Below are 21,079 nucleotides of genomic sequence, written 5' to 3' on the forward strand. Positions count from 1 at the left end.
TGTAGCAAGGATCATTCTAATGAATTTATTATTATTATTATTATTATTATTATTATTATTATTATTATTATATAAGATTATTGTATCATCTTAGAAGGTTGCACAATCTTAGAAGGGTCATGGCTGTGACTATTGTGAAGGACTCCACACTTCTGAATTTGCTACCTCACTCCTGGTGTTGGGTTGGCCTCTGTGTGAAACAGGGCCCTGAACTAGATGGACCTTTGGTCTGAATCTTGGGCTCTTATTAGCTATGATAAGAATGGAACCTCCATGTACAAATACAGTATACCTCTGAATATCAGGCAGCAGGGGTAAACATTAACAAGAAGTGAGGACTATTGCCTTCAAGCCTGGGCTTCCTGCTGGCAACTGGTTGGCTACTGGGGGGAGGGGCAGGACATTGGACCCTAATGGATATTTAGACTTACTCAGCAGAGCTCTTACCTTCTTAGCGCTCCAAGCTTTTGTAGTTTTTATTCCTTTAAAAATCTTGACAGTGAGGAATTGCATCTAAATGCCAAATCCCACTTTCTCTATAGCAGAATAAGCTGCCTGTAGAATGGGTGGCAAGCACTGAGACATCATTAATGAGAAAATTGTTATGTGCCGCCTCAATCGCTAAGCATGGAGAAACTTCAGGGATTCCAGGGCTCCGTTTCCTTGGAGACGGTGGTGTCTTGAGGATGTGTGGTTTTAGTTGCACACATATAGAACCTGAGCCTAAGATGGAGGGGCTCACAGCATTAACGCCCCAACAGATGTTGCTTCTCCATTAGTCTCAGCTTGAGAAGTAGCACAGAACAAGCAGGGTTCTGGGTCTCCGGATTCAGTGGCAGACCTTGGCAACTCAGATTTCAGTGGCCCCCTGTGCGATGCCAACCTCTGGTGCCCCCCACCTCTCGCCTTCCATTGGACACCATAGTTGTGGCACCTGCTGCAGTGCCTGCAAGGCTCCCTGCCCTGTGCAACTGAACTGGCCTAGATCTGCCTCTGCCTGCTTCCAGCTCAGCTCTCTTCCCCCACTCTACCCACAGTTCTCCTCCCAAGCAGCTAGTGGGGGTGGGAGTAAAGGCCACCCAATAGCCTGGAGGGCAGTTAGCTCTTACAACTGAGCTCGGGTTTTTTAATATGCTGATGAAGACCCTTAGGTGGCCCCCTAAGGTCACTTAGCCTTACAAAGAAACCTGTCTGACCAGTCCAGCAACCTCCTCCATGAGATTCCAGTCCTCCCTGGGCCCAAGAGCCCAAGATCTGGATGGGACCCAGGGCATCATACAGACTGGCCCCGCTCCTGCAAAACACAAGAGAATATTTCATTGTCTGCATGGAGATGCATGGATGCTGCAGCAGTCTTCTATTTCTCTGCCTGTTCCCCAGTGCCTCTCTGGACCACGTCTGCTGATGGGCTGGTTAAGCTGAGGATAGACCCCACATGTCTGCAAGCTCCCATAACTGTTCATCAGATGTTTCAAGAATCCTTAGAGAAATATGGGTCTCTCAATGCAATGGTCAGCAAGAAGGATGGGGAATGGGAAAAGATCACCTTTGCTGAGTATTACAACTATTCTCGCAAAGCAGCTAAAAGCTTCCTGAAGGTAAACTTGGGGGGCCTGAAGTGGGAGATCCAAAATGCTGTCCTTTGGGGTGTGGCTCTTGTGTGGTTGCTTTTCAGAGTAATTTTTAAAGCTTAAGGAGAGGTGTGAACAATAAGGCCACCCAATAAGAACAGACGAGCATTCTAGGAGGGTGGGCAGGTTCCTGGCAGGAGGACCAACAGCCCCAACGTCGAGAGCAAGCCTGAGAGATGTCTGGTCCAGAAGCTGTCTGTGTCTCGGGGGGGGGGGGTTACTGATGTGCCAGTGGGCCAAGCTCATAGTGTTTCTATTAGTGTTTCAAGCCCTAGCAACTTGGGACCAGCTGACCTACAAGATGGCCTTACAAGACTGCTTCAATCTGCAGAACTGGCACTATTGTAGGTGCCACATAATACCAGTTCCACATGTGCTGGAAACTGATCTTTTAGTGCAGCAGCACCTGCATGCTGGAACTTCCCACCTATTGACCTCAGGCAGCATTCAGACTCCTATTTCTTTTGCAAAAAAATTGTGCTTTATCTTCTCTCTTTCTCTCTCCAGCTTGGCCTTGAGCGATTCCACAGTGTAGCGATACTTGGGTTCAATTCCACAGAATGGTTCATTTCAGCCGTGGGAGCTGTTTTTGCTGGGTAAGCTTTGGAGGAGGCATACAGGACTTATTTCAGGCACTGTTCAGCCAACCTTGCTTTGCAAGATCAGAAACAAAAGGAATCACCATTTATTCCATTATGTCACCACCTCACCAGTATTTCATTTTATTTTTTTTACTCTTTTCTTATGTTGATAGCTCACCTTTCTTCCAGCTTGGAACCCTGAGCACATGTGCTTAGCTTTTGCAAGACTATATCCTGGGGAACACATTCTATACTGTAAAGCCAGCGATGTGGAGCTTGTGGCCTTCCAGATGTTGTTGGACCCAACACTCATCAGCCTAGCCAATGGCAGGGGTCAGAGTCCGGCAACACCTGGGTGGTCCAGAGGTCAGGGTAAGGGACCCCTGACCATTAGGTCCAGTCGTGGCCGACTCTGGGGTTGCGGCGCTCATCTCATTTTATTGGCCGAGGGAGCCGGCGTACAGCTTCTGGGTCATGTGGCCAGCATGACTAAGCCACTTCTGGCGAACCAGAGCAGCACACGGAAATGCCGTTTACCTTCCCGCCAGAGCAGTACCTATTTATCTACTTGCACTTTGAGGTGCTTTCGAACTGCTAGGTTGGCAGGAGCAGGGACTGAGCAACGGGAGCTCACCCCGTTGCGGGGATTCGAACCGCCAACCTTCCGATCGGCAAGCCCTAGGCTCTGTGGTTTAACCCACAGTGCCACCCGCATCCCAAGAGGTCAGGGTAGAAGACTCCAATTTCCAGTGTTACTTGCACTGTTTCCATTACACTGCTGTTTAGTTTCCAACAAAAATTACATCATTGGGCTTGCTGTCCACTGTGGTGGAATTTTGTGCAATTAGCTGCATTGTTATTATTATGTGATATTCCATACCGTTAGTTTCAGTGTGAAAGAAACACAATGACAATGGGTGTATATCATCCATTATGTGTTGATTTGTGGACTGAAAGCAACAATAACAGTAAATACAGTCCATATGCATCAGACTGATTTCCATTCTGGACACAGGACGAATGAGTAAACATTGTCAATTTCCACACCAGTTTCCGTCGGCATCCTCCGACCTCCTGAGCCACAGATTCCCCAGCCTTATGAGTAATTCTGGCAGGGTGAGGAAGGAGCCTTGGAGTACCATGGTGTTACCTAAGCCCTTGCAAGGATGGTCAAATTTCCTATCTGGACTTGGAATAACCTGCCAGATTACCAGTGTGGCTAGAAGCTGATGCTGGAAGCTAGAGAGACAGAGGCATCTCTGCTCAGCACTGGACCCCCGGCTGGCGGGGGGGGGCACTTCCCTGGCAACCTAATGGGGAAGTGACATCTGCTGGAGGGTTAATGCTGTGACTGCCTCCATCCCATGCTCAGTTTGTGTATGGGTGTAAATAAAACCATAGGTCCTAAAGACACCACCGTCTCTGCTGACCTTTGTTGCAAGGAAAGTGCAGGAACCCCTAGAACCTCTCTCGGAGATTGAGGTGCACACAACATTGCCAGGAAGCAAAGCTTTCATTTTTAAAAGTGTCTTTCCCTCCCCTTCCAGCGGCATTGTGACAGGGATCTACACAACCAGTTCTCCTGAGGTCTGCCACTACATTGCTCAGGACTGCCGAGCTAATATCATTGTGGTTGAAAACCAGAAACAACTGGACAAAATCACGCAAGTAAGAGACTCCAGCTTCTTCTTCTTTTTACTGACCTGCACAAGAAAGTTTGTGCTAGAAAGCTAACCCATTCCCAGAGGAATCGACTGGGGGCTGAAAGGCAAGGCTGGTTGCAGCTGGAGAAGGACCTTGCTCTGGGGTGAAGCACCTGCTCTGCATGCAGAAGGTCTCAGGTTCAATCCCTGCCACCCCCAGTTAACAGGATTAGATAGCAGGTGCTAAGAAATAACCTTCTGCCAAAGAGCTGCTGCCAGCCAGGGAAGACAATACTGGGCCAGGTGGAGCAGCGCTCTGATCTGTCTGCAGGAGGGCCTTGTTTTCTGGGAAGGCCTGAAGAGCAGAGTCAGGCCTCACTGAGTTGGGTTGTATTCCATCAGCCTGAGCAGCTGCAGATGAGGAGGACACTCCCCAGATCAGCAGACCTTGCACTGGTGCTGGCGAAGGGGAGGCTGTGTGGGTGGTAGTGCCCCCTGGGGTGGGATCACTTGGCAGGGTGCTGGGAGGCAAGGGGCGGCATTGAAAAGCTGGGCTCACTGGATCAAGTTCATCCATTTTGTTGAATTAATTAAACCAAATACAAGCACCCCCTACTTACTCACATTTTACTTGCATGCAACTGTGTATACGCACAGCACCAGGAAATACCGGTAAATAAATAGAGTCCAGCCAGGTAATGGTGGGAGAGAGCTGGAGAGTCCTCATGACTCCCAAGGAGACCCTCCCTGGAGCCTGAAGGGGACAGTAGTGAGGGCAAAGGATGCCCCAGAGAGACCAGTGGCGCAGCGGGGACCATCGGCTGTGGGGAGGACTGCAGGGCCTGCGCCCTTCCAGGGCATTTTCCAGCTGGCCCAGGCCCTCATTTGGAACAAACTTTTGGGGAAGTGCGGGAAGTTGTTCTGCTATTGCTTCCCTGTTCCAAGTGGTTAATGTGTTTTAAAATGTCCTTAAGCAGTCGGTGGCATTTTAAATTTTTCTTTCTTTTTCTCCTTTTTTGTTTTGTTGGGGGTGGGTGGGTGGGATGGATAACTGGTTGGGGATTAATTTTAGTATAATTGTTCTGTTTTTGTTTTTTGTTGTTTTATTGGTTGTTGTATAGTTTGCTTTTTGTTTTTAAGGGGCGGGATCAGGGCTGCCTGGGAGTGGGGCCCCAGCCAACACAATGGCTGGGGCAAGTTCCACGGGGGGGGGGGGGAGCACTGGGACATCCGATCTCGGTGATCATGGGCAGGAGGAGGAGTTACACTAAGACCAGACCATGTCATTACCGAGGAGGCAGGTTTAGTCGTTGTTTGAAGACTATCCCTGCCTCCGGGTCTGGTCTTGACCGGATGGATACTGGAATCAACAAGGGAAACCCACATGACCTGAAGGTGTTGCTGTGTAATGCCAGGTCAATGATGAATAAAACCACTGCCATCCATGACTTGATCGTGGATGGAGGACTTGACCTGGCATGTGTAACAGAGACTTGGTTGGATGAAGCAGATGGGCCTGTCTTAGCTTTTGCTTGTCCACCAGGTTTCTCTTACGCACAACAACCCAGGTCATGTGGGTGGGGAGGGGGGGTTGCAGTGATTTTTAGGAAGTCACTAGCTTGCATCAGGCGTCCTACTGGGAAGACCCAGTTCTCTGAGTGCATGTTCTGGAAGTTGGGCAATAGGGGCAGTACAGGATTCCTTTTGGTGTACCGACCTCCCCACTGCACCAAGGATTCCCTGCCTAAGTTACTTCAGGTAGTGGCCCATGTTCTCCTGGAGGCACCTAGTTTGGTTGTCCTAGGGGATTTTAACATCCATGCCGACACGACCTTACAAGGGGCCGCTCGGGACTTCGTGGAAAGCATGGCCTCCATGGGGCTGTCCCTGAATAAGTTTGGTCCAACTCATAGCCACGGACATGCCTTAGACCTGGTGTTCACCTCTAGTGAAGTGGGTGATCTGACACTAAGTAAAAGTGAAACAAAAGAAGTGCCATGGTCAGATAACTTCCTGGTGCAACTGGACTTCTCCGCGACCCTTCCCCTCTGCAGGGAGGTGGGACCAATTCGAATGGTCCGCCCCCGCCACTTAATGGATCAAAATGGTTTCCAGAGAGTGGCAGGGGATGCTATATCCCATGTTGATGGCCTTTCAGCTGATTCCCTGGTGGCCCGCTGGAATGCGGAGTTAACCAGGGCTATCGACTGTCTGGCTCTGAAGCGCGCTCTCCAATTGCATGGAGCCCGGACAGCCCCATGGTTTTCTTCGGAGCTGAGGGTGATGAAACAATCGCTGAGACGGCTAGAGCGTCGGTGGCAGAAAACTCATTCCGAATCTGACCAGACACAGGTTAGAGCTCAACGTCGAGCCTACCAAGTGGCGATAGCAACGGCAAAGAAGACTTTCTTCACCGCCTCTATTGCATCTGCAGAAGATAGTAGCAGGAGACTCTTTCAGGTGGTCCGCAATTTAACGGAACCACCTTTACCACCGGGGCCTTGTAAAGACCCCAAGATCTCCTGCAACGATTTTGCAAATTTTTTTGCAGATAAAGTCACTCATAAAGACACATTCTCAAGATGGAGGGTGAGGGAACAGCTGCAGTCGCCTGCGGTTCCTGCGAAATGTTTGCCATCTTGCCAAAGGTTGCAGGCAGCTTTACCTGCAGCAATTGCATGTTGATTGCCCTCTTAAAAGGCAAAGTCCAGCAACTGGAGGAACGTGTAGCTACGCTCCAAAGAATTAGAGAGCTGGAGCTCTTCTTGGAAGCAACAGAGCACACCGTCTCCACCAAGGAGGAGACAGGGGACTCCCCTGAGAAGGAGGCTAGTTCACCAACACAGGAGCCAGATATATGGAGAAACGTGACGCAAAGAAGTAGGAGGCCCAGGGTTCGCTCTGATTGTTTAGAAATACACAATCGCTTTGAGGTCCTCTCCCCTAGAATGGAAGACGAAGAGCAGACTCCATTTGAGGATCTCTCCCTCATTACAGTCGATCAGGTATATGAAGGCGAGCAGCAAAGTCAGTCCTCAGGGAATGTGCAGGCGACCTTGGAACGGACAACCCTGACCAAACCTAAGAGGAGGCGTGTAGTGGTGATAGGAGATTCCCTACTGAGGGGAACAGAAGCAGTGATCTGTGGGCCTGACAAGATGTCTCGGGAAGCGTGCTGTCTCCCCGGGGCTAAGATCCAAGATGTAACTGAACAACTCCAAGGAATCATAAAACCCACTGACAAATACCCCTTCCTCTTGGTTCATGTGGGAACCAATGACACTGCAAGCAATAGCTTCCAGAAGATCAAAAGAGACTACGAGGCTCTGGGCAGGAAATTGAAGCAATTAAATGCACAAATTGTCATCTCATCTGTCCTCCCAGTTGAACGACGTGGCCCAGGAAGAGAGCGAAAAATAGTGGAAGTGAACAGCTGGCTTCGCAAATGGTGTAAACAGGAACGGTTTGGATTCTTAGATCACGGACTGCAGTTTCTTGAAGATGGACTTCTGGCAAGCGATGGGCTGCACCTCACAACAGTTGGGAGGAATGTTTTTGCCAAAAATCTCAGAAACCTCATCAGGAGGGCTTTAAACTGACTAATGTGGGGGAGGGAGACAGTGCTCCTGAAGGTAGGAGTCTATCAATTGATGAAGATGATCATCTAAATGTCATAGACCAAATGGAGCAAACAGCACGCAGACCTAGTGGTGGGGAAAAAAAATCCTTAAATAAGAGACATGGGGGAATGATTAATGGACTTCAATGTCTGTACACTAATGCACAAAGCATGTGAAATAAACAAGATGAACTTAAGCTCTTGGTACAGCAAACTAAATATGACATAATAGGCATCACTGAAACCTGGTGGGATAAGTCCCACGATTGGAATGTAATAATGGAGGGATACAATCTATTTCAGAGAAACAGACCAGACAAGAAAGTAGGAGGAGTGGCGTTATATGTCAGGGATGTGTATACCTGTGAAGAGATCCAAGATTTAGAACCTCAAAGCCAAAGTGAGAGCATTTGGGTCAAAATTAAGGGAGAGAAGAATAACAGTGACCTCATTGTGGGAGTTTACTATGGATCCCCAAGCCAAACAGAGGACATAGATGATGCCTTCCTGGAACAGATTTGTTGGATGTCAAACTCAGCCAAGAGCAAAAGGTCAAACAGATTCCTCACTGGCCTTGCAGACAACTTCATTGTCCAGAAAGTGGGAGAAGCAACAAGAGTAACAGCCATTTTAGATCTGGTCCTAACCAATGTTGATGACCTGGTTAGTGGGGTAGAAGTGGAAGGATCATTAGGCGCGAGTGATCATGCTCTTCTGAAGTTTACTATACAGCGGAAAGGAGCAGCCAAGCATACTAGGACTCAATTTCTTGACTTTAAGAAAGCCGACTTCATAAAACTTAGGGAAGTGCTGGGTGAGATCCCATGGAGAGTAATACTAAAAGGAAAGGGAGTTCACGATGGCTGGGAGTTTGTTAAGAGGGAGATAGTAAAAGCACAACTTCAGGCAATACCAATGAGGCGGAAACATGGAAGGTGCCTAAAGAAGCCAAGGTGGTTATCTAAAGAACTTTTAACTGAGTTAAGATTAAAAAAGGATGTGTACAAAAAATGGAAAAGGGGGGAAACCACCAAAGAGGAATTCAAACAAATAGCCAGCACGTGTAGACACAAAGTCAGAAAAGCTAAAGCACAGAATGAACTCAGGCTTGCTAGAGAGGTTAAACGCAACAAAAAAGGCTTTTATGGGTATGTTCGTAGCAAAAGGAAGAACAAAGAAACAGTGGGGTCACTCAGAGGAGAAGATGGTGAAATGCAAACAGGGGACACAGAAAGGGCTGAACTCCTCAATGCCTTCTTTGCCTTAGTCTTCTCCGATAAAGAAAACAATGCCCGACCTGAAGAATTTGGAGCAAATGATTCAGCAGAGGAAACACAGCCCAGAATAACTAAGGAGATAGTACAAGAATACTTGGCTAGTCTAGATGTATTCAAGTCTCCAGGGCCAGATGAAATGCATCCAAGAGTATTAAAAGAACTGGCAGATGTGATCTCAGAACCACTGGCAGTCATCTTTGAGAATTCCTGGAGAACAGGCGAAGTCCCGGCAGACTGGAGGAGGGCAAATGTTGTCCCTATTTTCAAAAAGGGGAAAAGAGAGGACCCAAATAATTACCGCCCAGTCAGTCTGACATCAATACCAGGGAAGATTCTGGAGCAGATCATTAAGCAAACAGTCTGTGAGCACCTAGAAAGGAATGCTGTGATCACCAATAGTCAGCATGGATTTCTGAAAAATAAGTCATGTCAGACTAACCTGATCTTGTTTTTTGACAGAATTACAAGCCTGGTAGATGAAGGGAACGCAGTGGATGTAGCCTACCTTGATTTCAGCAAGGCATTTGACAAGGTGCCCCATGATATTCTTGTAAAGAAGCTGGTAAAATGCGGTCTTGACTTTGCTACCACTCAGTGGATTTGTAACTGGCTGACTGACCGAACCCAAAGGGTGCTCATCAATGGTTCCTCTTCATCCTGGAGAAGAGTGACTAGTGGGGTGCCACAGGGTTCTGTCTTGGGCCCGGTCTTATTCAACATCTTTATCAACGACTTGGATGATGGACTCAAGGGCATCCTGATCAAATTTGCAGATGACACCAAACTGGGAGGGGTGGCTAACACCCCAGAGGACAGGATCACACTTCAAAACGACCTTGACAGATTGGAGAACTGGGCAAAACAAACAAGATGAATTTTAACAGGGAAAAATGTAAAGTATTGCACTTGGGCAAAAAAAATGAGAGGCACAAATACAAGATGGGAGACACCTGGCTTGAGAGCAGTACATGTGAAAAGGATCTAGGAGTCTTGGTTGACCACAAACTTGACATGAGCCAACAGTGTGACGCGGCAGCTAAAAAAGCCAATGCAATTCTGGGCTGCATCAATAGGAGTATAGCATCTAGATCAAGGGAAGTAATAGTGCCACTGTATTCTGCTCTGGTCAGACCTCACCTGGAGTACTGTGTCCAGTTCTGGGCGCCACAGTTCAAGAAGGACACTGACAAACTGGAACGTGTCCAGAGGAGGGCAACCAAAATGGTCAAAGGCCTGGAAACGATGCCTTATGAGGAACGGCTAAGGGAGCTGGGCATGTTTAGCCTGGAGAAAAGGAGGTTAAGGGGTGATATGATAGCCATGTTCAAATATATAAAAGGATGTCACATAGAGGAGGGAGAAAGGTTGTTTTCTGCTGCTCCAGAGAAGCGGACACGGAGCAATGGATCCAAACTACAAGAAAGAAGATTCCACCTAAACATTAGGAAGAACTTCCTGACAGTAAGAGCTGTTCGACAGTGGAATTTGCTGCCAAGGAGTGTGGTGGAGTCTCCTTCTTTGGAGGTCTTTAAGCAGAGGCTTGACAACCATATGTCAGGAGTGCTCTGATGGTGTTTCCTGCTTGGCAGGGGGTTGGACTTGATGGCCCTTGTGGTCTCTTCCAACTCTATGATTCTATGATATTCGGAAGGAGCTAGACACCACTGTGGGAGCAGGGCTGGGGCGGGAGAGTGCTTGAGCCCTGTCTGGTAAAGTTGTATGGAATCAATTTCAATCCGTTACCCCCGAGGATGTGGACAGGCTGCTCGGATGCGTGAAACCAACCACCTGTCTCCTTGATCCTTGCCCATCCTGGCTAATAAAAGCAAGCCGGGAAGGGCTGGGCGATGGGCTCTGCGGGGTGGTGAATGCTTCCCTCTGTGAGGGAACATTCCCAGATCCGCTGAAAGAGGCGGTCATTAAACCACTTCTTAAAAAACCATCTTTAGACCCGGCCAGTATGGCCAACTATCGCCCAGTCTCAAATCTTCCATTCTTGGGCAAGGTGATTGAGCGGGTGGTTGCTGAACAACTCCAGGCACACCTGGAGGATGCGGACCATTTGGATCCCTTCCAATTGGGATTCAGGCCTCTTCATGGGACTGAAACTGCCTTGGTCGCGCTGGTTGATGATCTCCGGCGGGCTAGGGACAAAGGTGAGAGCTGTTTCCTAGTTCTGCTGGATCTCTCAGCGGCCTTTGATACAATCAACCATAACATCCTTCTTGACCGTCTAGAGGGGCTGGGAGCTGGGGGCACTGTTATACAGTGGTTCCGCTCTTTCCTCCTGGGCCATGTTCAGAAAGTGGTGGTGGCAACGAAGGTAGTTACCAAGTAATTTCGCTTACCCTTATCAAAGTTTTAAGTGGTTTTAAGCGGCTTTTATCCTCCCTTGTTTTTATCCGAGAGTTTTAATGATCTGCTGGCTGTGCTGGCTGTCTTTTAATATCTCTCCACTTGTGTTATCTTTGTTTTTTATCTGGGTTGCTCCGACGCCCCGGACTCGCTGCCACGGCTGCCGCCGCCTCCCTAATTGGGAGAGATAAGTGAAAGGTTCTCCTGGGCATAAATCCTCTGCCCTGTCGACCAGCTCTTTCCTTCTAGCTTTTAGCTTACTGCATAGTGCGAAGTGAAGTTTGCCCGACTGCTGGAACTGGGCTGTCTCAAAAATCCTAGGAACAAGGAAGAGGGGAAGGAAGAGGCTTGAACTGGCTGCCTTACTGTGAGTAATTTTATGGCACCACTCTCCTGGAAGTGGTAGTATTCTTGTGAGGAAGACTAAAGGATTTAAGGAGCTCCCCAGCACAGTGCCCACGACGGTTCCCCTGCAAAATTGATTTATGGGCCATGGAAAACGCCCAAGAGACTCTGACGAGGCATTATCCTCTCCGAGGCCTAAGCAATCAAGGAAGGGTTCACCTAAAGGAGGGAGAGGCCCCGAGGAATGTACCTACTCAATAGCAATTCAAAATCGTTTCGATCCTCTAACTGCCCTTGAAACAACATCAAAAGATGAGGCCCCTGAGACGCTACAAATTGGAAACGCTAATGGTAACACAAATGGGGATGGTCCCTATCCGAAGGAGGTGTTGGTAGCCGAATCTGCGGACTGCACAGGATGCGAGCAACTCCATCTAATAATTAGAACTCTAAACTGTATATTTAAGAGAATTGACGGCCTATCCTCTCAGCTGCATAGCCTTCAGCAAAAACTGGATGACCAGCCGGTACAGACAGCCCAAGATGGGGCAGTAGATGTTCCATTGTGCCGGCAGAAAGCTCCACCAAACACTGATCGTATGAAGAACTGCAAATACAATCTCAACCCTTCACTGAATCGCCAATCCCTGACTCTACATCCAAGGAAGATTTCCCTAACCTTCCGGGAAAGGGACCCAAGTTGGGCAACGCTACATGGGGCTAAAGAGCACCTCAGATGGCTTCTAAAACTCGAGACATCACAAATAGATCTTTGTGCTGTGCTTCCCTTAGTCCGCCAGAACAGATATCAGAGAATGATGCTGGCTTTCCACTCTGCAAAAATCCCCTCTCTTATTATTAAGCAAAAAGTGTTTTTGAATAGTCTTGGCCTTTTTCCAACGAGAGTTTTCATGGATTCCATAATTAGACCCCTCCTATCGGAGGGATTAATCAAGGAGACGGTACAACCTTCCCGTCCTGAACCACAAAAGAGGGCTGAGCTGTGCACCCCATGTCTGGGCCAGTCCCATAGTACCTCCACTCCTACAACTAAACACTACGATTGTGCCAGTAACTCTTTGACACCCCAGGAGGAAAGAGAGCTTATCGCCTCCTTTGGAGAGTTACCAGCGATGGAACAACAAGAAATTATAAATAGGCTGGACTTACTTAAACTTCAGCTCCTAAGTATCGCCTGCAATGGAGTTCCTACGAATAATACTCACTCTAATTTAGCGGTGCCATGCCCCATGGAGGTGGAAACAACAATTCCCCAATACCCAGCATATAAGGTGCCTTCTGCATTGGATGGGAAGGTCTCACTGCTGGAGGCAGACTCTTCTCCTCCCCTTCACACTGGTAACTCATCCCTGCTTCTAATAGACTTATCTGTTCCCTCCGTGATTAACCGATCAAAGAATGGAACTCAGGATAACACTCCCCTGGATAAATCGTTGTCCCTTCACCCCTCCATGCCGGACTTGGAATCAACATACATCGAAGACCATCCACGACCCGAGACGGTAGTGGCCACTCCAAGTCAGGCTTCTCCACCAAAAATCCAACAATTACGTGAGGAAGACACTACAGTGTCGAGAGTCACCACAGAGTGGATTGAAGACCCAGCAGGACATATAAATCAAATGATCACAAGTGTATCGGTTAGATCCCCAAAGAGGACGGCTCCAGCGGACTTGGTAGGAGCCTCTTCAGAGCCTAGTTGGGCCCGACAGCTAAAAACACCAAATATTATCTCTACTCACCAGGATGTTAACTCTCTTCTGCCCCCCAAAAATTCTGGCCCTCGCGATTTGATCGTGCCACAACCGGCTCGCACTAGAGCAAAAGACTCACCACAACCAGCGCGCACCAGAGCAAAAGACTCACCACACCAGGATGACAACTTTCAGCAAAGGAAAATAACGGACTTCTTTAAGGGAGCGTCCTTGCCGTATAAGAGCCCCCCACAAGAATTTAAATGACGGTTAGCCGGACAACCCAGAAAACCACCAATATCGATCCTCTGTTGGAACATCGCTGGCTGGTGTAGGAAAAAATGTGACCAGAATTCCAGTCGTATATCAACTCATTTCATGTCATTCTATTGCAAGAAACTTGGGAGGAGGGTGAAATTGTCATAAACGGATTCGACCTACTATCCCTTCCAGCTTGCCCCTCCCAGAAAGGAGGACGGCCGAAAGGTGGTCTAGTAATTGGTATCTCACTGAAGCTGCATTTCAAATTTTCATTAGTTTTGACTGCTCCCCCTTATGCTTTATCCGGGTTGATGTCGGGGGGGAAAGTATCACTGTTAATCTCCAATGTCTATCTCCCGCCAGGGGGTTCGTCCCTTGAACTGCATGATAGATGGGAAATATTAGAAGATCATCTAGTATCATGCCGAGTCAAATATTCCAATAGCCAATCCTTAATTGGTGGTGACTTTAACGCACGTATAGCAGCAAATTGGGTCGATTTAACTAAAGCTAAATGGTGGACTGCTCCATGCCTTGACAATTATGATTTGAGACATGCCTTAGGGAGAGCCTCAAAAGACTCTAAAGTAAACGAGGCTGGAGTACTTCTTTACCAAATGGCTATTCGCTTAAACCTAGTATCCCTGAATGGTTGCTGCCCTCCTGATATACCGGGGGAGTATACCCACCTAGGTATAAAATCAAACAGTGTACTAGATTACCTTTTAGCCTCGAGTGACCTGATTTCGAAAGCTCTCTCTTTTAAGATTGGCAATATTCAGTTCAGTGACCACCTTCCACTTGCTGCTACGTTTGACCTAGACTGGCATGGGGACAAGCACAGTCATCCAACTCAATTAGATACTAACGCAGAAAACCCGGTAGAGGGTATTAATACGGCATTACGAGTGATGGGTATAAAGTGGTCTGTAACGCAGGCTCAAAAATATTCCGAATTTTTTCAGCAGGAGATCATACAAACCTATTCAGCCCTTGGCATAACCTCATATGAACACGATCAAACTATTAATCTATTTGCCAATCTGTTGAATGACCTCACGTCATTCTTTACTGTCCCAACCCACCAGGCAAATTGGGCCCACTTCAAGACAGGTGCACTGTGGTTTAACCGTAATTGTAAACAAGCCAAACAACATCTCTGTGCTATTTATAATGATTATAAATCCTCAGGGATGACTGCGCTTCCCAAGGAGTACTATCAGGCAAAATCAGCTTACAAATATGTGCAAAAAAAGGCCAAACAGGAATGGCAACTGAACCGCTGGCAAGCACTTATAGCTGCCTCAAGTACCCGTAATTCCCGAAAATTCTGGCTGTTGGTTAACAGAAAATCTAAAAGATACCCCTTAACAGTTATTCCGGCCCCAGTTTGGGAATCCTTTCTAAGGAACTATTTTGCCTTACCAGACCTTAATATTAATACAATCGATGGATTTTATGAGCAGCTCCCTCTTTGGCCACCCACTGACCTGGAAGAAATTCACGGACTCATTTCTAATCTTAAAATTGGAAAAGCCCCCGGTCCTGACCTAGTCCCGGCGGAAGCTATAAAACTTCATGCAGACTGGTGGGCGAAAATCCTGGCCGCTACTTTTGATGCCGTAAACAACAGTGGGAAGGTACCAAGAATATGGAAGGATGCGATTATTGTTCCAATTCATAAAAAGGGCTCGACAGATGATCCGGGAAATTACAGGAATATCAGTTTATTGTCATTAATTGGGAAAATATATGCACGGTTCTTGTTAACTAAGCTTACTAAGTGGGCCGAAGAGAACAACCTGATTGGGCCTGAACAGGCTGGTTTTAGACCGAATCAGTCAGCGGTTGATCATGTCTTAGTTTTATACCACCTTGCCCGGAAATATTCCTCCCCAAATAGAGGCCAACTTTGTGCGGCCTTTATTGATTTAAAGACCGCTTTTGACAGCATCCCCAGAGGATTACTTTGGGGGAAATTAGCCCGATGGGGAATAGACAAAAGACTTTTGTGGCTAATAACTAAATTGCATGACGGATCAGCTGCTAGGGTGAGAATCACTCCGGCTGGCGACCTCTCAAATTCAGTAACTATCAATAGAGGTGTTCGTCAAGGATGTATCCTTGCTCCGACCCTTTTTAATCTATTTATAAGTGATATGAGGGCGCCTCTGATAGATTCTCAAGAAACGATCCACGCCCCCCGTCTTGCCCAATATCGTTGCCCCCTTCTACTCTATGCAGACGACGCAGTGATCCTATCCTTCTCAAGAGTTGGCCTTAGGAGGGCATTAAAAATTTTCGATGTTTACTGCAAATAAAATTTTCTTACAATTAACCATGTTAAGTCCAAAGTCCTAATTTTCACCAAGAGTCGAAAAACCTATAATTGGAGAATAGACGGAAAAGCTATTGACCAAGTCTTTAAATTTCAGTACTTGGGAGTCCTTCTCCAACACAACATGGGCTGGAAGGTCCATCTTGCATATGTATTAAACAGAGCTAAAGCCCTTTCCTTTGCGTTACTGCGTTTTTTCTTTTCAGATGGGGCTTTCCATATTCCATCAGTGTTAAAAGTTTTCAAGGCAAAGGTGATTGCAACAATAGCATATGCAATCCCAATATGGGGGTCCTTTGTTAATCTAACCCATTTGGAGGTAATCCAAAACCAGCTTCTAAGAAGGTTGCTAAAATTACCCAGGTGTGTAAGCAATACTGCTATACGACTGGAACTAAATGTTACATCTCTAGAAACCACATTATGGAAATGCATCCTCTGTTACTGGTTGGCATTATGGCATAAACTTCCAAATCTCCACTTGATACAGTGTCTCTGGAGAGATGACTTCCCTAGCCCCTGGGCAAAAATAATACATGGGAAACTTGTGTCCCTAGGACTATCTCCATCTGAACTATTAAAATTGGATTTAATTTCTGCCAAGAGAATTATAACTCACAAATTAGAGGAGATGGATTTACAATTTAATATTGCGACAGGTGGTGGCACCTGTTCGCCGATAAACCTTGGCTTAACACCACCAACGAAACTTCCATCTTATTTAATTACCTTATCTGTGGTGACGCACAGGTATGCCTTTATAAAGGCTAGATTCTATATTTTCCCATCAAACGTGTTGGGTAACAGACTCTCCAACGGACAGATCTCACTCCTCTGTGACTGTAAAAGTGGATCTATAGAATCGTTATATCATATAATCTTCTGTTGTCCATTTTATTCGGCTTCACGGTCCAAGTTTCTGGCCCCATATTTATCGAGAATTGCTGACGGACCTCAGGAAGCCCAAATAATATACTTATTAAATGACGAAGATACAAGTAGATCCCTTGCAGTCGCTAGATACCTGATTAATGTTTTATTTCAAAAGAGGAGAAATGGATCACTGTATGACTCTGACAGCTTAGCTAAACTTAAGAACCATCAATAAGTGCCAGAACTAAGACGCATACCCCCCAAAATCCGATGGATTTGAATTGCGGTTTACATAGAGGGAGCTTATTGTGTATAGTGTTTACTTAACTGAAGTAAAATTGGTTTTATATGGGTGTTTTAACTTGGAACTGTTTAAATTGTATTGTTTATGGATAAATTTTGATGTATTGTTTTCGATATGGGCCAATGGCTGCAATAAATCTATAGAGAGATAGAGAGTGTTCAGACCCCTGGGCCCTCACTTGTGGGGTGCCTCAGGGTTCCGTCCTCTCCCCCATGCTTTTTAACATCTATATGAAGCCACTGGGAGAGATCATCAGGGGGTTTGGACTGGGTGTCCATCAATATGCAGATGATACCCAGCTCTACCTCTCTTTCAAATCAGAACCAGTGAAGGCGGTGAAGGTCCTGTGTGAGTGCCTGGAGGCGATTGGAGGATAGATGGTGGCTAATGGATTGAGGTTGAATCCTGACAAGACAGAAGTACTGTTTTTGGGGGACAGGGGGCGGGTGGGTGTGGAGGACTCCCTGGTCTTGAATGGGGTAACTGTGCCCCTGAAGGACCAGGTGCGCAGCCTGGGAGTCATTTTGGACTCACAGCTGTCCATGGAGGCGCCGGTCAATTCTCTGTCCAGGGCAGCTGTCTACCAACTCCACCTGGTACGCAGGCTGAGACCCTACCTGCCCGTGGACTGCCTCGCCAGAGTGGTGCATGCTCTAGTTATCTCCCGCTTGGACTACTGCAATGCACTCTACGTGGGGCTACCTTTGAAGGTGACCCGGAAACTACAACTATTGCAGAATGCGGCAGCTAGACTAGTGACTGGGGGCGGCCACCGAGACCACATAACACCAGTCTTGAAAGACCTTCATTGGCTCCCAGGACGTTTCTGAGCACAATTCAAAGTGTTGGTGTTGACCTTTAAAGCCCTAAATGGCCTCGGCCCAGTATACCTGAAGGAGCGGTCCATCCCCATTGTTCTGCCCGGACGCTGAGGTCCAGCGCCGAGGGCCTTCTGGCAGTTCCCTCATTGCGAGAAGCAAAGCTACAGGGAACCAGGCAGAGGGCCTTCTCGGTAGTGGCGCCTGCCCTGTGGAACGCCCTCCCATCAGATGTCAAAGAGATAATGTCAACTACCTGACATTCAGAACACATCTTAAGGCAGCCCTATTCAGGGAAGTTTTTAATGTGTTACATCTTAGTGTATTTTTGGTCTTTGTGGAAGCCGCCCAGAGTGGCTGGGGAAACCAATAATAATTTACATGGCTCAGCCTCCCCGCCTAACAGCTGGTGTGCTGGTAGCCCAGCAGCAGCCACAGTGGCCCTTTTCCTGCGCATCCTCCAGCCGACTCCAGAGCTTCAACTCCAGTTGTGTGGAGAGAGAGAGCAGGGGAGAGAGCTGGAGAGCAGGGTTAAAATGGGTGTTTGGAAGCTTTTTAGAGGGTGCTCCCCACTTTATGTGGTTTCCTTTATGTGCATGGGGGCCCAGAATGCACCCCCCACATAAGTGGTGGGGGGGACACCTGTACTTTAAAATGGATTTTGAATAAATGTGCAATTGCTGATTGGTCATGAATTCAGAACAATGCTTATTATAGGGTAAGGGGGAGGGACACTGGGGATGAGTTTTGGAACCAAAGGCGGGGGTGGCCCCTAAAAGTTTGGGAACCCCTGATAAAAGCCAAGCCTGCTGGGCGGGGGTTGGGTACATAAGCAGTGGCTGTTGTCAATAGATTGCTGGGGACAGGAGGAATGCGGGGGGCCCAACCCGCAGAGAGTGTCCTTGGCCCAGGAAATCCTATGTACATGGCTGCTTGGAAGGAGCAGGGTCTCTTCCCTCCTTCTGCTTGCGTCATCCCTAGAAAGCACCGGCCGAGCAGATTTTCCCTTGCCCTGCTCCTTTCCAAGGGAAAACCTGCTCTTCAGTGACAGATTGGAACAAAGGGCAATCCAGGGAAGTTGCCGTTTGCTCTGGCTGAGCGCCAAAGAGTGGTTTTCCCTGAGGGAGGCCATGGGTGGTAGCTGGGGAGCAGTGGAACAAGAGGGGGTTTGGAGAAGCCCCAGGGCTGCGCTCCTGAGTCAGCCTGGTCACTAGCAGCTCAGGTATCTCTCCCCATGGCTGAGAGTCTTTTCCCAGCTCTTCCGGGTTCACTAGCTATGAGGCTTTTTTTGGAACAAGGATTTAAAATGCAATAAATTCACATATGTTTCATCTCCCCCCCTCCTTTAAATGTTGCACAGATCCAGAATTGTTTACCACACTTGAAGGCCATTGTGATGTACAGGGGGCCCTTGGCTGAGAAGCATCCCAATTTGTACACGGTATGATGGGCAAGGAACCACAAACCATACAAGAAATTCTGCTTATTTCTGCTTATCTGATTCATTTTGTCTCTTCTTCCTTGTTGCTGGAATGCCTGAAAAACAATGTAAAATGCCTCCAGGAGTGCAAGTTGTTAAAAATAGTAAAGAACAGCATTTCTTTGGAATACATTGTGCATGCAGAATATAGCTTACATATGAAATAGTTGGTGAGCTTGTTATCCTGCAAGCAGAATATTCCAAGGACTGTTTTCAGTGAGTCTCTTTCTTCCTTTAGTGCAAGGATGGGAGAACCTCTCTCAAGCCAAGGGCTGCATTCTCTTCTGGGCAGCCCGGCAGGGGCCACACATGAACTTGACACACATTTGCAGTTCAAGGGCACTTTCCAGGCAGGCCAGGGCACCAAGAAGGCAGGCGAGAGGGAAGCCCAAGAGCCAGGGAGCAGCCTAAAGGGCTGCATCCAGCCTCTGGGCTGCAGGTTCCCATGCCGGCTATACCAGCATTCTGCATGAATTCCCTGAAGCCTCTGCAGAAGAGCCCTGGGGCTCATTTCCCCTTTGCTCTTCAGATGCAGCCCAGCCTTTTCAAATGGCGGCATCAAATGTCTGTGGAAACGGAAACTTTACCCTGATGCAGGAGCTTGCCAAGAAATCCGCAGCCAGGCGGCTTGGGAGCAGAAGGATTAGCGCTTCATGGGATGACAGGGATCACTTGGCCAGGATGAGGGCATTATGAAGCGTCACCAGGGAAGGAGAACTAATCCTTGACCCATAACCAGAGGGATGGCACCTGCCCAGCGAGCGCAGAGGGCAGAAAAGGACGTTGGCTCACGGAGACTCACCACAACAAGGAACGTGGATTCAGGAATCTTTAGCTCAAACATCCATTCTTTATCATCATGTAGTTATGCCTTAGACTTGAGAAACAATTTGGTGTAGATAAGGGCAGCTTCAGATCAGCCCTATCACTGACTTCAGTTAGATTAACTCTCCAGTAAGCGTCTGCTTACACATTATACATTTAAAGCACCTCACCCCCAGAATCCCGGGAACTGTAGTTTGTTAAGAGTGCTGGGAACTGTAGCTCTGTGACGGGTAAGCTGCCATTACCATTTGAGCGTGTTTGCAGCAAGTGTCTTTAGTACAGGGGTCACCAACCTAAGGCCCATGGGCCAGAAGCGACCCGTGGAGGTCGTTTGACCGGCCCATGAGCTGCTCCCAAACTGAGCTGCCCGCTCACACTGCGCTAAACCGGCACAGCGTGGGGACTCACTTCCATGGCACTGGGAATCGTGTCTGCGTACGTGCAGATGCCAAAAATCGCATCTGCGCAGACACAGAGCCCGAAAATTGCGGGTGCGCGCGTGCAATCCAGCCCACAGAGAAATCTCCATGGGACTGATCTGGCCCAGGCAAGATAAACCTTGCTGACCCCTGTATTAGCTGATTCACATGTACTTGTACGTTGGGGGAATTTAGTAAGAGTAACAAAGATCAGAGTTTTTTATTTCTCTCTGGTAAACAGGCTATCAGGAAACAGAAGTTCAGCAATATTCACTGATTTATTTAGCGCACGTGCGCCCTGCAAAAAGGCTCCCAAAGCAGAACACAACAGTCCCGACCCTCAGGCTTATGAGATCCCACCTGCTTTTGACATCTGCTCCTGAATTCCAGATGGTGCTTATAAGGATTGCCACACAACTCCAAAAATTAGCTATTTAATTTGCTTGTTTTACTCTTTCCTCCTCTTCCCTTTTTCTTTTGTGTCGTGTTTGGTTTTGCTTTTTTTTATAGATTGTAAGACAGCAGGGAGGGACTGTCTTGCTTTTATTATTATATGAGCTGTTCTGGAAGTCACGTGGCTCAAGGGCAGGGTAAA

The 21,079-nt window shown here is 47.6% G+C and overlaps 1 protein-coding gene across 4 annotated transcripts in view; it reads left to right on the top strand.

Annotated features, from left to right (window-relative positions):
- ACSBG1 (acyl-CoA synthetase bubblegum family member 1) overlaps nucleotides 1-21,079 on the top strand; it is a 36,112-nt gene that overhangs the window by 4,102 nt on the left and 10,931 nt on the right. For 2 of the 4 annotated variants that reach the window (XM_053364672.1, XM_053364673.1), the window contains exons 3-6: nucleotides 1,381-1,598; nucleotides 2,139-2,227; nucleotides 3,760-3,880; nucleotides 19,121-19,201. In XM_053364672.1, coding sequence (XP_053220647.1) covers nucleotides 1,381-1,598; nucleotides 2,139-2,227; nucleotides 3,760-3,880; nucleotides 19,121-19,201 — 509 coding nt within the window. The remainder of the gene's footprint in view (nucleotides 1-1,380; nucleotides 1,599-2,138; nucleotides 2,228-3,759; nucleotides 3,881-19,120; nucleotides 19,202-21,079) is intronic. The other 2 variants (XM_053364674.1, XM_053364676.1) reach the window with 1 other exon arrangement.

The sequence above is a fragment of the Podarcis raffonei genome, chromosome 14 (assembly GCF_027172205.1).
Source record: "Podarcis raffonei isolate rPodRaf1 chromosome 14, rPodRaf1.pri, whole genome shotgun sequence".
Lineage (NCBI taxonomy): Eukaryota > Metazoa > Chordata > Lepidosauria > Squamata > Lacertidae > Podarcis > Podarcis raffonei.